The sequence below is a fragment of a genome, unplaced genomic scaffold (assembly GCF_019419815.1).
Source record: "Pyrus x bretschneideri cultivar Hongxiangsu unplaced genomic scaffold, Pyrus_bretschneideri_v1 Contig41, whole genome shotgun sequence".
NCBI lineage: Eukaryota > Viridiplantae > Streptophyta > Magnoliopsida > Rosales > Rosaceae > Pyrus > Pyrus x bretschneideri.
Genome location: NW_025999735.1, coordinates 3,120,347 through 3,137,376, shown reverse-complemented (window position 1 = coordinate 3,137,376; position 17,030 = coordinate 3,120,347). Strand labels below are relative to the sequence as shown.

General features: G+C 36.7%; 2 protein-coding genes across 2 annotated transcripts; both read left to right on the top strand.

The window, feature by feature from the left end:
- Positions 1 to 1,229: 1,229 nt before the first annotated feature.
- Positions 1,230 to 3,135, top strand: LOC103948492 (loganic acid O-methyltransferase). Its single transcript, XM_009359525.3, has 3 exons — positions 1,230 to 1,406; positions 1,623 to 2,255; positions 2,597 to 3,135. The coding sequence occupies exons 1-3, from the start codon at positions 1,320 to 1,322 to the stop codon at positions 2,945 to 2,947; spliced, it is 1,071 nt and encodes a 356-aa protein (XP_009357800.3). The 5' UTR covers positions 1,230 to 1,319; the 3' UTR covers positions 2,948 to 3,135.
- Positions 3,136 to 12,865: 9,730 nt separating this feature from the next.
- Positions 12,866 to 17,030, top strand: LOC103948494 (loganic acid O-methyltransferase). Its single transcript, XM_009359526.3, has 4 exons — positions 12,866 to 12,876; positions 15,211 to 15,329; positions 15,559 to 16,200; positions 16,461 to 17,030. The coding sequence occupies exons 2-4, from the start codon at positions 15,243 to 15,245 to the stop codon at positions 16,782 to 16,784; spliced, it is 1,053 nt and encodes a 350-aa protein (XP_009357801.2). The 5' UTR covers positions 12,866 to 12,876; positions 15,211 to 15,242; the 3' UTR covers positions 16,785 to 17,030.

Here is a 17,030-nt window from a genome sequence, read left to right as displayed (position 1 = left end):
CGTGGACCCCTTAATGACACGTGTTGTCTAGTCATTGTCCACATGGACGTCCCATCATCAATTAACGAGAAACTTAATAGCCAAACTAACAGATGTATGAGATTGTCCCAAAATTAACACTTTGGGTATGACTTTGGATGAAAAAAATTTCATGTACCAAATGTTGAAAACCACGAAACTTAAGGATAGTAAATCTGAGATTTACCCTTTTTTTTTTTTTTTTTTACCTCAACACCCCAAACCAATGATGGAGTGCGAGAAAGTGGAATCTTGGTTGACGAAGGGGAGGGCATTGCCGGTCGATGGGTTGTTGTCGGGGTTGGGTGTGTCAGTGACCACTGACCTTATTTTTTATATTTTTTATGGGCCTTTTAGATCTAGATCCAAAAACATAGATGGTTTTTAGGAGTGAGTCTAGTTATCTAATTACATGTTTATTTCTTTATACTCATTTTATATTTTTTTTAAATATTAAAAATCAATTAAAATATTATGCATTTTTCAACTCCAAAAAATCTAATTAATATTTTATAACAAAAAAAAAAAAAAAAACTAATATACTAACATAAATTATCTACAAAACATTCTACATTAACTCAAGTAATAAATATATGAATGTATATTATACATGTAGGCGAAATATGAAACCTAACTAAAAGGTAGGAAAAAAACATAATATACCTACAAACAAGACACATTAATATGTGACATGTTGATTAGAAAAAAGAATCTATCATATAGATACATAAAAATAATTAACATGTGATTTAGGTTGGTTGTAAAAATTAAAAATAAAATCTATAAATGGGATTTAAAGCAGGAGGAGGAACAAGAAATAACAAAAAATAAATAATCAAGGAGATAATTAGGAAGAAATTTGATTTTCATAATAAATCTTATCATTGAATAGATAATTATTGATAATAAAATAATTAAATTTAAGGAATTGAACTTATTTTAATAAATTGAACTATTCTTACTATTGGATAAAAAAAATAGACTTATATCAAGTTTTTTTTTTTTTTAATTAATAGTTAACAGACTCTGATGAGATTAAGTTTGGGGACAGATGTCAAGCAATGAGGTAGTCCACGGAGAGGCCATGGGTGCAGAAGATTTAGACTCTTGTATATAATTGAAAAGTTGTGTCCTATGATTGATGCCTTTCTATAATTAAATAATTGATATCGCATCCAAGTCAGAAGGGGTATTTTTACAAATTTCGCTAATGCCTCTGAAATCCCGGAGACGCCTTGCTCCCACACACCATCCACAACCCTCAGATAAACAGAGAGAGAGGGAGAGAGATTGCAGCTGCAATGGAGGATTCCAGTAATGTTTCCGAGGAATATCCAATGAAAGGTGGAGATGGCCCCAACAGCTACGCCAAAAACTCTACACAACAGGTACTGCTAATTGATGAGAACTCTTTTTTTTTTTTTTTTTTTCAGGCTATTGTAGCTTTTACTAGGAAATTCTTACCATATGTTATCTTCATTAGTTAACTTGGAAAAGTGAAAAACTTGTTCTTTCATCATCCTTTCTGTTAATCTTTTGAAATTCCAAGAAAGTTGCAAAATCCGAACTATATTAGCATTGTAATGTGATTTGTGCTTTTGCAGAAAGTAGTTGTTGATGCTACCAAAGAACTTCTACGCAAGGCTATGAAAGAAAAGCTTGACCTGGAGCCATTCAACACCTTCCATATTGCAGATCTGGGTTGTTCGGTCGGGCCTAATACATTTTTTTCTGTTGAAAATATACTTGAAGCTGTGATATTTGAGTATCAAAGCCGAGGGCCGAGTTCTGAAATCCCCGAATTTCAAGTTTTCTTCAATGACCATACCCTAAATGATTTTAACACACTCTTCAAATCCCTCCCTCAGAACAGGAACTACCATGCAGTGGGTGTGCCAGGTTCTTTCTATGGTCGCTTATTTCCCAAGGCTTCTGTTAACGTTTTTCACTCTTCATTTGCCCTTCATTGGCTTTCTCGAGTACCAAAAAATGTAATGGCCAAAAGCAGTCGTGCTTGGAATAAAGGACGAATCCACTACTCAAATAACCAAGACGAAGTATTCAAGGCATATCAAGCTCAATATGCTGAGGACATGGAGTGTTTCCTCCGTGCAAGAGCACTAGAGACTGTGCATCGAGGATTGATTGTGCTTAACCTTTTAGGACTCCCTCGTCCCTTTGTTGAAATGGTGGCTTTTGACATTTTAGGATCTTGCTTCCTGGAGATGGCTGGGAAGGTAAGCAATATTCATCAACCTGCATACACCGGTCTATTAAATTGGTTTCTTTATAAGCTCTTTTTTTCTTTCTGTGTAGAGGTATTCTAACGGATTTTCAATGTTTCATCTTCAAGGTGAATGTGCATCAAAATAACATAAATAATAAATAGCAGTTGTGACAATACTAAAATAATTCCTATCTATGTATAAAAATCGATGAATGTCAAAGTAACTGCAGAGTTTTCTGTCACCTATTTGATATTGCAAGTATTAATTGTTGCTTTATACAGCATTTCAGAAGACCGTATCTTAGATTTATATAGGTGCGTAATTAATACATGTTTTTCGTTTATATATAGGGGGTAATTAGTGAAGAAACAGTAGATTCATTTAACATCCCTTGCTACTTCGTGTCTCCCCAAGAACTGGAAGTCATTGTGGAACGAAATGGATGCTTTAGTATAGAGAGGTTGGAAACCTTACCTCAGCATGTCGTGAAACATGGCGCTCTCAGTGCTTCTGCTATAGCTAAAGTTGCTGCATCTACCCTGAGAGCTGCCATAGAGGGACTGATCAAGCAACATTTTGGAGAAGAAATCTTAGATGATCTCTTCAGCTTGTATCAGCAGAAAATCGAAGAGCAAATCTCAATATATGAGTCAAAGACGCCATTTGTCCTTTTTGTTGTGCTTAAACGCAAGACAAATTGATTTGAACATGCATGGTTTATTTGTTTGTATTCCTGAAACTATCTGTTTGTTAGTTATGTAATATTGAAGAGTAGATTTTAAGTGAGTTACCCTCTGTATAACAATAAAAGGATACTATTTACCTACATTAGAGAGCGTATCTGCAAATGTTGAAAGAGCATCACCAAAAAATTAATGTTTGAATTGTCGTAATGTCCCTTCACAATATGATTCAATCTCACATTGCCCTTTTAAAATATGACACACTTTGCCTGTTTGATCTATATATTTGCTTTCAATTTGCCTCTTATCGCAAAATCGTCAAAAAAACCTTTTAGTAATGCACAAATGACAGTAGCAGAGAGATCTAGAGAGAGAAACTAAATGGCAAAAGAGTTGTGACAGCTATGGAGTCCTCCTTAAGAGTATATCAGTACTTTATATCAAATTTTTATCATAATAATCATAAATTTAAAAAATGGCTATAATTCCATATGTGATCCAAAATTTGGTTATTTTTTTTCTAAATTTCCAAGATTTTACCGAGGATTAAGCTTGAGATTGAGAATTGAGAATAAAATATTAAGATTGAAAATTGAGGAGGTGTCCCTTTTTCTCCCTTAGCCTTGCCCTGATTCTCTTCTCCTTGATTTCTGCAGAACTAAAAACAAACTGCCGGTTTGCAGTTAATGACTGCGTGGAAAATTGGTGGATACGAGTGTTTCGATACACGTTAGTTTTGGAAATTTTCATTTTTAATTGGTGGATGCGAGTATTTCGATACACATTATTTTATTTTATTTTATTGTTTCATTTTTTATTTTTTTCATGTAGATCTTGTTTCCTTTTGTGTAAGAAATTCCAAGTGAGCTGTTTAAGCATCTTTCTAAAAGCCGTTATGCACTTCAGGAATGGCCTCCTAGTGTAATTCACCACGACTGAGGAAAATGTACAAGGTGGGTTGCTTTGCTGCTCATCAACTCAAACGATCATACTTTCGACCCAAAGAAACCAAGTACTCAATCCATTCCCTCCCCCCCCCACCCCAGCTACCAAATTATCCTCGCTGATTCTTATGTCACATTTAGGAAAACAAACTTAATTTCCACAACCCAAGCAAGCTACAAAAACTATAATTCAAAATTCGAAGTAAAAAGTACAAAAAAGAAGTGGGTAACGTCCAAATTCTGGAAATATTGGGATCTTCGTCTTGGATTTCATCAGCAGCTCTCAGAATTTCATCAATATCCCTATTGTTTGCAAGTGAGGAAGGAACATTTCCAGCAATTCCAGTAGCATGCCGGCCATACGCATCAACCCCCATCCTCTCCCTGCTCAATACGGCACGGACTAGATGCTCCCATCGCTGCTCAACTCGAGGCATTTTCTGCAAAACAGTGAGTAAAATCTCGAGAAAATTCCAATAAGGCACGGACTAGATGCCCCCATCCTCTGTGCTGCTGCCTGCTGGCTGGGTGCAGTCGGGACGGATGGAAAGAAGATGAGGAGGAAGGCTACGGGAGAGGAATAGGGATGACAATTTAACTGTTAAATCCGATCTTGCAAGTAATCGATCCGAATAGTATGATTTCGGGGATTAAATTTCAGATATTTTACGGTTATGAATAATCATATGGTAAATGATTTGGTTTTGGATTCGATAACCATCGGGTAAATGGTTCGGTTTCGGATTTGATTATGGTTATTAGGGAATCCACTCCGAACCCGTATCCAAAAACGGGGTTTGCATTCTTTAATGAGATAAATATAAATATTTTTTTATTTTTTTCTCCAGCAACTTTAGCAATTGATTCTAGCAGACTTCAAAGGTCACCAACATCTTTATTCAAAAAAATTCAATCCTTTCAATCAATGGAATGTGGGAGGGACGAGGATTGTATGCCCTCCTACTTCCGGTGTCCTTCCGTGCCCTCTTGTTTGTGTGGTGACGGTTAATCCACGTCAACATTTTATATTACTATTCATTTTTGTCTTATTATCTCTATAAAAAAAACAATATAAAATGTTGATGTGACTTAACCGTGATCACACAAAACTGGAGGGCAAGGGAGGGCACCGGAAGTGGGAGGGCATACAATCCTTTTCGAAGAAACCCTATTCATTAATTCAAATTTCGAAGAAACCCTATTCATTTTTTTTCAATTGTATTGGCAAAATTTTAACAATTTGTGCGACGCATGTATACATTGTGGCATCACGCTAGTTATATTAAAAAAAAAAAATTATAAAATTTACTGAAAATGTGACTTTACTCTCTTCAAATTGAATTTTTTTTTTTACGTAAAACCCACAATAATATCTTTTTCTAATAAAAACCTGATCTGAACTACGATAATAAATTTAAAGCTACTTAATAAATATACATAACATTCAATTTCTTAAGTGTTATACGTAAAAAATAAATAAATTTAAAGCTACTTAATAAATAAATAAATAAATAAATATATATATATATATATCATTTTGCTGGGATACACAATCTACGAAACCAGTTTCAACGATCAAATTGTCAAACTTGTTTGTATATACTTTGAGATCCCATACGCAAAAAATAAAAAAAATAAATAAAAACATTCAAAGATCAAGTAACGCAACAAAACTTTTTGACGGTTATAAACGAAAAATCATGGCTTAACGGTAGTTTTAACTCCGATTTTGATGATTTTTTACAGCTACACCCCTTGACTCTATATGAATACAATGAGTGAATTTGATCTTCAATTTAAAATATTTACACTAGTGGATACCACAAAATCTTATGTTATACTTAATAAAAGTATAAATAAACTCAAAGTGTTAGTGAATTTATTGTTTTGCTGGGATACGCATTCTACGAAATTAGTTTCAACGATCCAACCGTCAAACTTATTTATATATACTTGACATAAGGTACGTAGGCAATCTGTGCATTGGCATAAGGTACGTAGGCAATCTAACGGAACTAGATGCAACCGAATCCTCCCTTGAATGGTCTACTTTGTGGTTCGTGCAACGGTTCGTAGGAACGAGATTGTGATCCAGAAGTTGTTAATTCCACAAGGTATGTCCTATATCGAATTCTTTATATTATTAGTACAAACTTCCCAACAACTGCAACACATTGAAGAATGGTTACATGAAATTTGGATATGTAAAAGCGGCTAAAGAATTGTTTGATAAGCATATGGAAACTAAAAAAACTAAAATTGTTGGTAATCCTAATTGGCAGGCTAGTAGCAGCTATTTGAAGAAACATATGATACACCATAAATAATATGCACAAGATAAGTTTGTCTTTCATATGCATTTGCTTAGTCAAGAGTCTGTTTTAACATCCCATGTGTCATGAAAAAGTTTAAGGGATAAATATTTCTTTAAATAATTATATCTGAAGAAAAGATAAATATTAGGATGTACTTGTTTTTGTCAAGTGGCTTTAATTGATTTTGGTCCTTATGATGATATTCTAATTATCAAACTAATAGGCCTCATTTGATAGAGAGATTGGCTTGGGTATTGACAATTCACTATATTAAAGACATTCTAAAGGAAAAAATGAATGACAAATTTTTTATTTTGTTCAAATTGAAGGTTATTCATGAAGAAAATATATTCTTACTAATCCCCCACAAAATAAGGTCTGTGTAGTAGACCTCTAAGTTATTACAGTATTCCTGATAGTAAAGACATAAACCACATTTGAGAATGCGTCTTGTGTGAGTTTGATAACTAACTCGTGTTAGCATAATCAACAAGACAAGCATCATTCCTGATACTGAGGGGTGCGAGGCATTTTGAGATGCATACAGATAAAATAAGCCTAAATTTAGTAATGGAAAATATCTTTAAAACCATCCCAGTGGCGGCCTATAAACGAAATTATGTATCCTGCAACAATTCACAATGAAGGATATGTATGGCCTAATGCACTGAGTTATAATAAAGTGTCAAATTACCCTCATATATGGAACGTTGATATGGTCTCCTGCAAACCCACCTCCACGCCTCTTGCTGCCAAGGTTTCTTTCACTGCTAGTCATGGTTTTTCTTGCTTGCCTCTCCAACGGTGTATCGCGAGTTGGTTTTCTTCAATACCTAACTCTCACTTGTCCTAATATTGTTTTTGCTATTGTAACATCCCATATTGACCAACGAAAAGGGGGTGATGTGCCTTATATGTACATGCCCACCTCCATATAGCACGAGACCTTTTGGCAACTCATTGGCTTCGGGTTCCATCGGAACTCCGAAGTTAAGAGAGTTTAGGCGAAAGCAATCCCAGGATGGGTGACCCATTGCAAAGTTGCTCATGAGTTCACAGAAACAAAACCGTGAGGGCGTGGCCCAAAACGGACAATATCGTGATATGGCGGAGTTGAGACTCGGATGCGACAGAATGGTATCAGAGCCACTCTACCATGTGGTGCGAGTGTCCCGACGAGGACGCGGGGCCCCTAAGGGGGGTGGATTGTAACATCCCACATCGATCAACGGAGAGGGGGTGATGTGCCTTATATATACATGCTTACCTCCATATAGCACAAAGCCTTTTGAGAACTCACTGGCTTCGAGTTCTATTGGAACTCCGAACTTAAGCGAGTTTAAGCGAAAGCAATTCGAGGATGGGTGACCCACTAGGAAGTTGCTCGTGAGTTCCTAGAAACAAAACAGTGAGGATGTAGCCCAAAACGAACAATATCGTGCTACGGCGGAGTCAAGACTAGGATGTGACAGCTATCAACACCATTGCTTGGCACATGAGTTCTTCTCACACTACCCACTTGATTGTTGTTAAGCACATTTTACGTTATTCAAAGGTACTCTTGATTACGATCTTCATCTTCTCCTACAAAGTTTCTTTTGCTACTTTGTCTGCTTATTCCGATGATGATTGGGCGGGGTGTTCTGGCACACAACGATTAACCTTGGCCATTTAATCTATCGTGGCTCCAATCTTATTTTCTGGAGTTCTAAAAAGCAGCATATGGTGTCTTGCTCCAATACCGAATTTAAGTACCTGTAGCTCATGCCTGTGCTGAAACGACTTGCCTTTGCTTTTTTACTTGGTAAGCTTGGTGTTCGTCTTTCTTTTCTTGTCATGCTTCACTGTGACAATCCTAGTGCCATGTATTTAGCTGCTAATCATGTTCATACTCATCATATTAAACTTGATTATCACTTTGTTCATAAAAAAACAGCTCTAGGCAGTCACAAAGTATGCTAACGTCTCTTCTGCTGATCTTGTTCAACTTGTTGATCTTCTCATCAAAGCTTTCTATCAACCTCGTCATCTCCTACTATGTTCCATACTTGACTGATCTAGCTCGTTTAGTGTGCAAGCAGGCCCCCGGGGGGGGGGGTTTGGTGTTCAGATTGAAGTTAACTAATCTGAAATCATCTTCCGTGATTCTCACTATATTATAGGTATGTATGTTCTCATTATAATTAGTACAGAATTCTTATCTAAATAGGGATTATTATAACCTTATTTATTGTAACATTTACCAAACATCAATACAAGGGAGTCTAATTCTACAGCCTTCCTCCTCAAGTTTTTAACTTTCTAAATGTGTACCCATTTAAGAAAGCTCTAAATCGGCATCTACAATACATGTTTAGCTTTTGGAAAATGTTCTAATTTGGCGTTTAGCAAGGTTGATTCGGGCATATTTGACTTGGGGAACTGACAAAAGCTGAACAAAATATCAAGACAGGTAGTTCTCTTTTGTATTTTTTGATGGTTTATAGATTCACATATTCATTCAACACAGAGACTTCAAAACAACGTCACTTTATTAGAGAACCTTACCCAGTAGCCAAAAGAAAATCCACCCATGTTTCAATTGTATACATTCTCTTCTTCTCCCTCCTAAAAGAAGAAAAATATCAACTCTTCTTCCTCTTGACCTTTTGCTATGGGAAGTGGCAGTAGGAACCCTAATTCTTAAATCGACTAAGAACGCTCAATATCATGTATTAGCTAGATTTTTTTTGGAATCCTAACTCCAATCATGGTAAGGTTATTAATTAAAAAATGTTAGGCCTAGATTTTTTTTTTTTCTTGTAGTATTGTCATCTAAGCGTACTCATTTTAAATTCTACACAAGGCCCATAAAATCTCAAGAAAAAAAATGCTTGGCTAATAAATAACCCACTTCTTGGTCTTCAACCCCTTCCGTCACTACGAACTCCCCCAATCAGTGCAGTGGGATGTGTCTATTTATCTATCTCTTGACTCGAAATGGGAGTAGGTTTGAAAAAGGATCTTAAAGTGTCTAAGGTTGGGCTAGGAGGGTCTCTTAACGTCTTCTTTTTTCTTCTCATCGGAGTTATTTCACAAAAACTTGCCATGGTAAGGAAGAAGGGAGGAACAAGCACACTTGGAGAGCGCAATACAATAGAGAGTTGTATGCTGCATTCGGGAAAGATGAATCTCTCCCAAAAAGGAATCTATTGATTCTCTCCCAATTGGTAGGACCGTAGGTGCGATGATTTACTTCACAGGCGAGGTTTCTGGTTCAAGTCTAGGATGGCCCAGCTACGCCAAGGAAAATATAGAAGAAGCATTTGACTCCTTCATGCATGCTCCACTTGGCTTGGGGGGATATAGCACAGTTGGTAGAGCTTCACTCATGCAATTGGGTCGTTACGATTATGGGTTGGATGTCTAATTGTCCAGGCGGTAATGATATTCTCTTGTACCTAAACCGGTATCTCACTTTTTCTAAGTAGTGGGGAAGAGGACCGAAACATGCCACTGAAAGACTCTACTGAGACAAAGATGGGCTGTCAAGAACGTAGAGGAGGTAGGATGGGCAGTTGGTTGGATCTAGTATGGATCGTACATGGACAATAGTTGGAGTCAGCGACTTTCCTAGGGTTCCCTCATCTGGGATCCCTGGGGGAGAGGATCAAGTTTGCCCTTGCGAACAGCTTGATGCACTATCTCCCTTTAACCTTTTGAGTGAAATGTGGCAAAAGGAAGAAAAATCCATGGACCGACCTCATCGTTTCCATCCTATAGGAATTATGAGATCACCCCAAGGACGCTTTCGGCATCTAGGGGTCGCGGACCGACCATAGAACCCTGTTCAATAAGTGGACCGCATTAGCTGTCCGCTTTCAGGTTGGGCAGTAAGGGTCGGAGAAGGGCAATCACTCATTCTTAAAACCAGCATTCTTAAGACCAAAGAGTCGGGTGGAAAAGGGGGGAAAGCTCTCCGTTCCTGGTTCTCCTCTAGCTAGATCCTCCGGAACCACAAGAATCCTTAGTTAGAATGGGATTCCAACTCAGCACCTTTCCTTTTGAGATTTTGAGAAGAGTTGCTCTTTGGAGAGCACAGTACGATGAAAGTTGTAAGCTGTGTTCGAGAGGGAGGGGTGGAGTTATTGAGAAGAGTTTTCTCTTTGGTATAAGAGATGGTAGCAGCGGAGGATTTCAGTAATGTTTCAGAAGCATATCCAATGATTGGTGGAGATGGCCCCAACAGTTATGCCCAGAACTCTATACAACAGGTTCTGCTAATTAATGAAAACATATTTTTTTTCCTAGACTATTGTAGCCTTTACTATTAGAAAGTTCTTACAATGTTTTCGTGATTGGATCAACTTGTAAATCTAATTTTTTTTTTTTTCGTTATGTTAAATTTGGAAATTCCAAGAAAGTTGCAAAACCTGATTGTAGACATCGAAATTTCAGTGAAATAAATGTTAACCGATGCATTAAAATTACAACATTTATTCATTTCACCTACATCACACACTTACTTCACCTACCAACTCCACTTATTTCACCTACAACATCCACTCACTTCACCAAAAAAAATGGATGGTGGTGATTCACTCTCAAAGCCTATAAATAGGCTTGTCCATCAAGAGAAAAGGGGAGGAATTTACATCACACCAAAACCTTGAAGCTTTAAAACTCTAAAGCTCTCAAGCAAATCCAGAAGAATCAGTAAAACCCTCTTCGTTCTTCGTCAAATCCTTCTTCAAGATCAAGCCCCAACGGTCCTTGAAAAAACTTCCCTCAATCTTCGAGATCAAGCCCCTGACGGCCCTTGAAGAAAGTGTTCATCGTTCATCATCTGTTCATCCTAAGATCAAGCCCCAACGATCCTTTGGATTAACAAAAAATCAACAAACCCATACACCCATTCTTCGAGATCAAGCCCAACGACCCTCGAAGATCCATTCATTAACTGTTCATCCCTAGATCAAGTCCCGACGGCCCTTTGGATCAACAGTTCATCCACAAACCTACACCCTACAGAGATAGAATTAGAGGATCAAATTACCAAGAGATTGTAACCCCAAAATCATTAATACAAAAAATACATTTTGTACACGTATTCTTGTTTCAGGAAAATTCGTGTTCACACTGATCTCCTTAGACCTAATGGGATCCCATTCGCATTTCAATGTGATTTGTGGGTGCACTATAATTGTTTTATTTTTCTTTTTCCTTTCTGTGTTTTTGTAGAAAGTAGTTGCTGATGCTTCCAAAGAACTTCTACCCCTTTAAAGAAAAGCTTTGCGTGGACATCTTTTTACATTCCAACAAATTAGATATTGCAGATTGGGTTGCTCAATTGGTGGCTGCATAATCTCACAAGGAGAATGAATCCAGTGGCAAGGTTCGCTTTGGAAAGTCCAATCAAAATTCCTGACCTAATGGACTTGGGTCTTACTGAAAATAAAAAAAAGGTAAACTAATAACAACTAGTAAATAGACCTCTCCTAGAAAACTTCGACAGCTTTCCCATTTTATTAAATTCTCTAAAACCGATTTTTTTTTTTTTTTTTGGCATTGCTAAAGCACAATTTCAATATTGTTGCCATGTCGTATGGACTCGAATCATCAAATCCTGTTGCACCTAGAAATTACTCTAGGCACTCCTAAAGCTCGTTTTTCTCTTTCGTGTAACTCCGACATCGGGTGCCATTAAATTAAAATAAAGAAATTTAGTGCATTTAACCTATTTGTAACTACAAAAATTATGAGAAATGATCATTGAAAATATATTAAACTATGGACACATCAGTCACAAGTCGCAGACCAAACAAAAATCGAAGAAGAAGATAAAAAATTTCGAAGGTGCAAGGGAACTTGGTTTGGTCACTGGCTCTGGTACCATCTTTGTTATAACCCATCCCTACTTTTCCGTGTGAAATAATCCATTTATTATAAAATGATCAAGATACCCTAGAAAGGGAAGAGTTGGCTTTGATTGACCTTTGAGCTTGTGACAAGTATTGTGAAACCCTTTATGTAAGTAGTATTATTTAACTCATTGTATAATGTTTTAATGCTAAAAGGTGATCATTGGAGTGTTGATCAAAGTGATTAACTCAATAAACAATTATATATGCCTTTGATAATATTCTAGTTGGTTAATTGGATACCTACCTTTGGAATTTTAAGAGGGAGGATTCGATACGAAATTAGGCTGCCCATTGTATAGTTTTGCCAAACTCCTCATCCTTTAGTGTAAAAATATCGATGTACTAAAAAAAATATTAATATTATAAATATGAAAAAAAAGGGAGAAAAAAGAAAAAGGAGAAAACGAAAGATGAGGAGGCTCCTGGAAGGCAGGAGAAGGAATGGGGGAATCACGCCATCAGGTGCCAAGAAGGGGAAAAAAAAGAAGGGGAGGAAAATGTTGGAAAGGTCAAGGGAATAAAAGGGAATTTTCCTCCTCGTCAAGAAATATTTCTTGTTATTTTGTCGATTTGGGTAATTGGTTATTTCCGGATGTGGTGAGTTTAGTTTAGAACTGGTGAATGAATGGTGGTTGCACGCCAGTTAGTGAATCTCTTAGTTTGTACTCTATGCCCTCTAATGATAGTCTGAAATTTGAATGTTCGACACTTTTTGACTTCGAATTAGTTTAATGTGTGTTTATGACTTCGAATTCTCAAGGTGCAAAGAAGAGAGAGAGAGAAAGGTGTGTGTGTGTGTGTGTGTGTGTGTGTGTGTGTGTGTGTGTGTGTGTATCAGAGATGCGATTGAATAACAAGTTATAGCAGAGCTCCTCCGTTTCCTTTTTCTGTTAGTTTCCCTTTATGCCTTCGAGTAATAGAGGCTGTTTTTAGGTTCAGTTTTCATCCTAGTAGGAAAGACAGGAAATCTGCTTCATTCCTCCTTGTCTGCAACCATATTAGAAGAAAAGGATTGAGGTTGATCCAAACCATCAGACGAAAGCGTGATTTCATTTGCCAAACCTATGGCATGCTAATTATCGGTAAAGATTCTCATATTTTCTGTAGTCTTTCCACAGCTACTCTATGTTTCGTTTGTAGAACGCATTAGGTCCTCTTCTGGTGGTTTATATACATATGTATATTCGCAAGGATGCATGACTTTTAGACTTTAAATCGGACAGTAAGACTGAAGCTATACGACTGTTTATACTAAATATTGCTTCTGGTCTTTAATAGAGCTTTCTATAGTAGTGGACTCGAGCAGGTTGTTAACATATATTTTACTTCTTACTACTTTTATGCAGTATTAGATTATATGCCCTGGACAAACCAATGCTTTCCGAACTTTATAGATGCCTATTTTAACATATGCAACAATTTGACCTTTTGGGTATAAATGCTTAAAAAGCATATATGGTAATTGTCCTATGTATGAAATATCTATTTAAGGTCTCCATTTGTTTAAGATTATAGACCTGTTGCACACGTCTGAAGTTGGAACGAATATATGTATAAAACCTGAAAGGGATGGAATTGTTTCTTATTAAGGACACTGTCTGCATATATATATATATATATATATATATATATATATATTCTATTGAACTTACTTGTACTGGAATTCATATCATGCATTGCCATAACGGAAGGCATATCAAGCTCAATATGAATGACTTGATCCTGTTTGAGGGTACATAGGTAGTATAATACAAAGGTTAGATGCAGCCATAAAGTAAACAAAAGGTTCTACGCCATGGACCTTGAGTTGTGTCATGTCCATGTTTCGGAGGCGAGGCATGGTGGATGCACAGGTAGATGGTGACATCACATGTCGATCCTAAACGTATCTTGGGATCAGGGGTGTGACAATCTTAATGTTAAAAGACTTTCATAACATAAAGTGGGATATAGAAATTCGTGATGAATGAATGATGAAATGAAGGCGGCGGAAGCATTGTGAAACAGTGTGATCCGCCGTTTGTGTTAGGGGATTTTTGAGGTTGTATAATGTTTGTTTTAACTATCATTAGCAGCTGAAAATCAAGGAGAATTTGATCTCTGAGTTGCAGAGAGAAAATTGAAGAAGAAGAAGGAATCAAAGTGGAAATGTCACTGAGAAATCTTCGTTGGATTCCTTGTGATTTGAGTATAATGAAGCATGAAGGGTGTGTGAGCAACTATAGCCGTTGCTAGCTCACACCTCAGCTAACAACTAGAAACGTGAGTTGCACATGGGCAACTTAAACACTACATCAAATTAAACAGGTGGCACAATAAACACCATTTCATTGTTTTCATTGTAACCATCCATTACAACAATTACAAATTCAAATTTAAAGACATTTCTTCAACTCTAAACCTGAAAACCAGTTCTTTCCAATCTGCAAACCGTCAATCCTTGCAGCTGCAAAGCTTATAGTTCAATAGTTTGGAACGGTTGAATTCATCAGCATTCAAACTGTACAGCAGCCACCGTTTCTATATAATTGACAAGTTGTGTCTTATAATTGATGCCTTTCAATAATTAAATACTTAATAGCCATTGATATTGCATCTAAGTCAAACTGATGGCCATTATAATTTACAGAAAGTTGACAAGTCCTAATGAAGAATTGTGGCTGATTTAAAAGTAGCTGCGGAAGGGATGTACACCATGCGAAGAGAAACAGCAGCCTCTACAAATATAGGTGCTTACAGGCTGATGATCATCTAATTCATTACTTCTTTTTTTTTTTTTTTTTTTTTAATGAAATTTTTTAGGTATTTCGGTACTGGTGCTTCAGTCCAAATTGTGGGGTTTTCTAAATTATTTTGAATTTTCGGCTGAAATTTGGTCAGCCAAATTTTAATATACTGTGATACTCCCTTCTCATGATACATGTGGTTCTTCCATCTAATATATTTTTTATATTATTTTGTAATTATCTAACGGATCAGAAACGGCATCTTTACCAACTATCAATGACTTTTCCCCATTATTCTCTTCTTCTTGTCTTTGGATTATATTTGTGGAGTGACTCCCAGATACCACCCACAGCCCCCATATAAACAAATAGAGAGAGAGAGGACAAATAGAGAGAGAGAAAGAGAGAGAGAGAGGGCAGCTGCAATGGAGGATTCCAGTAATGTTTCCGAGGCATATCCAATGAATAGTGGAGATGGCCCCAACAGCTATGCCAAGAACTCTACAGAACAGGTTCTGCTAATTGATGAATGAAAAATCTTCTGTTTTTTTTTTTTTTCTTTTTATTCAGGCTATTGTAACCTTTACTACTTGGAAATTCTTCCGATGTGTTTTCTTCATCACTTAACTTGGAAAAGTGAAAAACTTCTTTTATAGTCCTTTCTGTTGTAATTAGGAAATTCCAAGAAAGTAGCAAAATCTGAACTATATTAGCACTGTAATGTGATTTGTGCTTTTGCAGAGAGTAGTTGTTGATGCTACCAAAGAGCTTCTAAGCAAGGCTATTAAAGAAAATCTTGAATTGGACATCTTTTTACCATTCAACAGCTTCCATATTGCAGATTTGGGATGTTCGGTTGGGCCTAATACATTTTTTTCTGTTGAAAATATACTTGAAGCTGCGAAATTTGAGTATCAAAGCGGAGGGCCAAGTTCTGAAATCCCCGAATTTCAAGTTTTCTTCAGTGATAAAACCCTAAATGATTTTAACATACTCTTCAATTCCCTCCCTCAGAACAGGAACTATTATGCAGCGGGTGTGCCAGGTTCTTTCCACGGTCGCTTGTTTCCCAAGGCTTCCATTAACATTTTTCACTCTTCATTAGCCCTTCATTGGCTTTCTAGAGTACCAAAAGATGTAATGGACAAAAACAGTCGTGCTTGGAATAAAGGACGAATCCACTACTCAAATAACCAAGACGAAGTATTGAAGGCATATCAAGCTCAATATGCCGAGGACATGGAGTGTTTCCTCCGTGCCAGAGCACTAGAGACTGTCCATCGAGGACTGATTGTGCTTAACCTATTAGGACGCCCTCTTAACTGTATTGAAATTGTGGGTTTCAACATTTTTGGATTTAGCCTCCTGGAGATGGCTAGGAAGGTAAGCAATATTCATCAACCTTCATACACACCGGTCTATTAAATTCGTTTCGTTATAAGCTTTTTCGCTTTCTGAGCAGAAGTATTTTAACGGATTTTGAATGTTTAAAAATTGATCAATGTCAAAGTAACTGGAGAGTTTTATGTCACATATTTGATGTTGCAAGTATTGTTGCTTTATGCAGTATTTCAGAAGATCGTATCTTAGATATTTATGGGTGCATGATTAATACTATATGTTTTTCGTTTATATATATATAGGGGGTAATTAGTGAAGAAAAAGTAGATTCATTTAACATCCCTTCCTACTTCGTGTCTCCCCAAGAACTGGAAGTCATTGTGGAACGAAATGGATGCTTTAGCATAGAGATATTGGAAACCTTACCTCAGCATGTATTGAGTGGCGCTCCCAGTGCTCCTGCTATGAGAGCTTTCACAGAGGGACTGATCAAGCATCAATTTGGAGAAGAAATCTTAGATGATCTCTTCAGCTTGTATCACCAGAAACTTGAAGAGCAAATGTCAATAGCTGAGTCAAAGAAGGCAGTTGTTCTTTTTGTTGTGCTTAAACGCAACACAAATTGATTAGAACATTCATTGTTTATTTGTTTGTACTCCTGAAACTATCTGTTTGTTGGTTATTCAGTATTGAAGAGTAGATTTTAAGTGAGCTTCACTCTGTATAACAATGGAAAGATAATAGCTACCTATACTCGACAGTGTGTCTGCAAGTGTCATAATGTCCCCTCGCAATATGATTATATCTCACATTGCCCTTTGAAAATATGACGCACCTTGCCCGTTTGATCTTTATATATTTTGCATTCACTT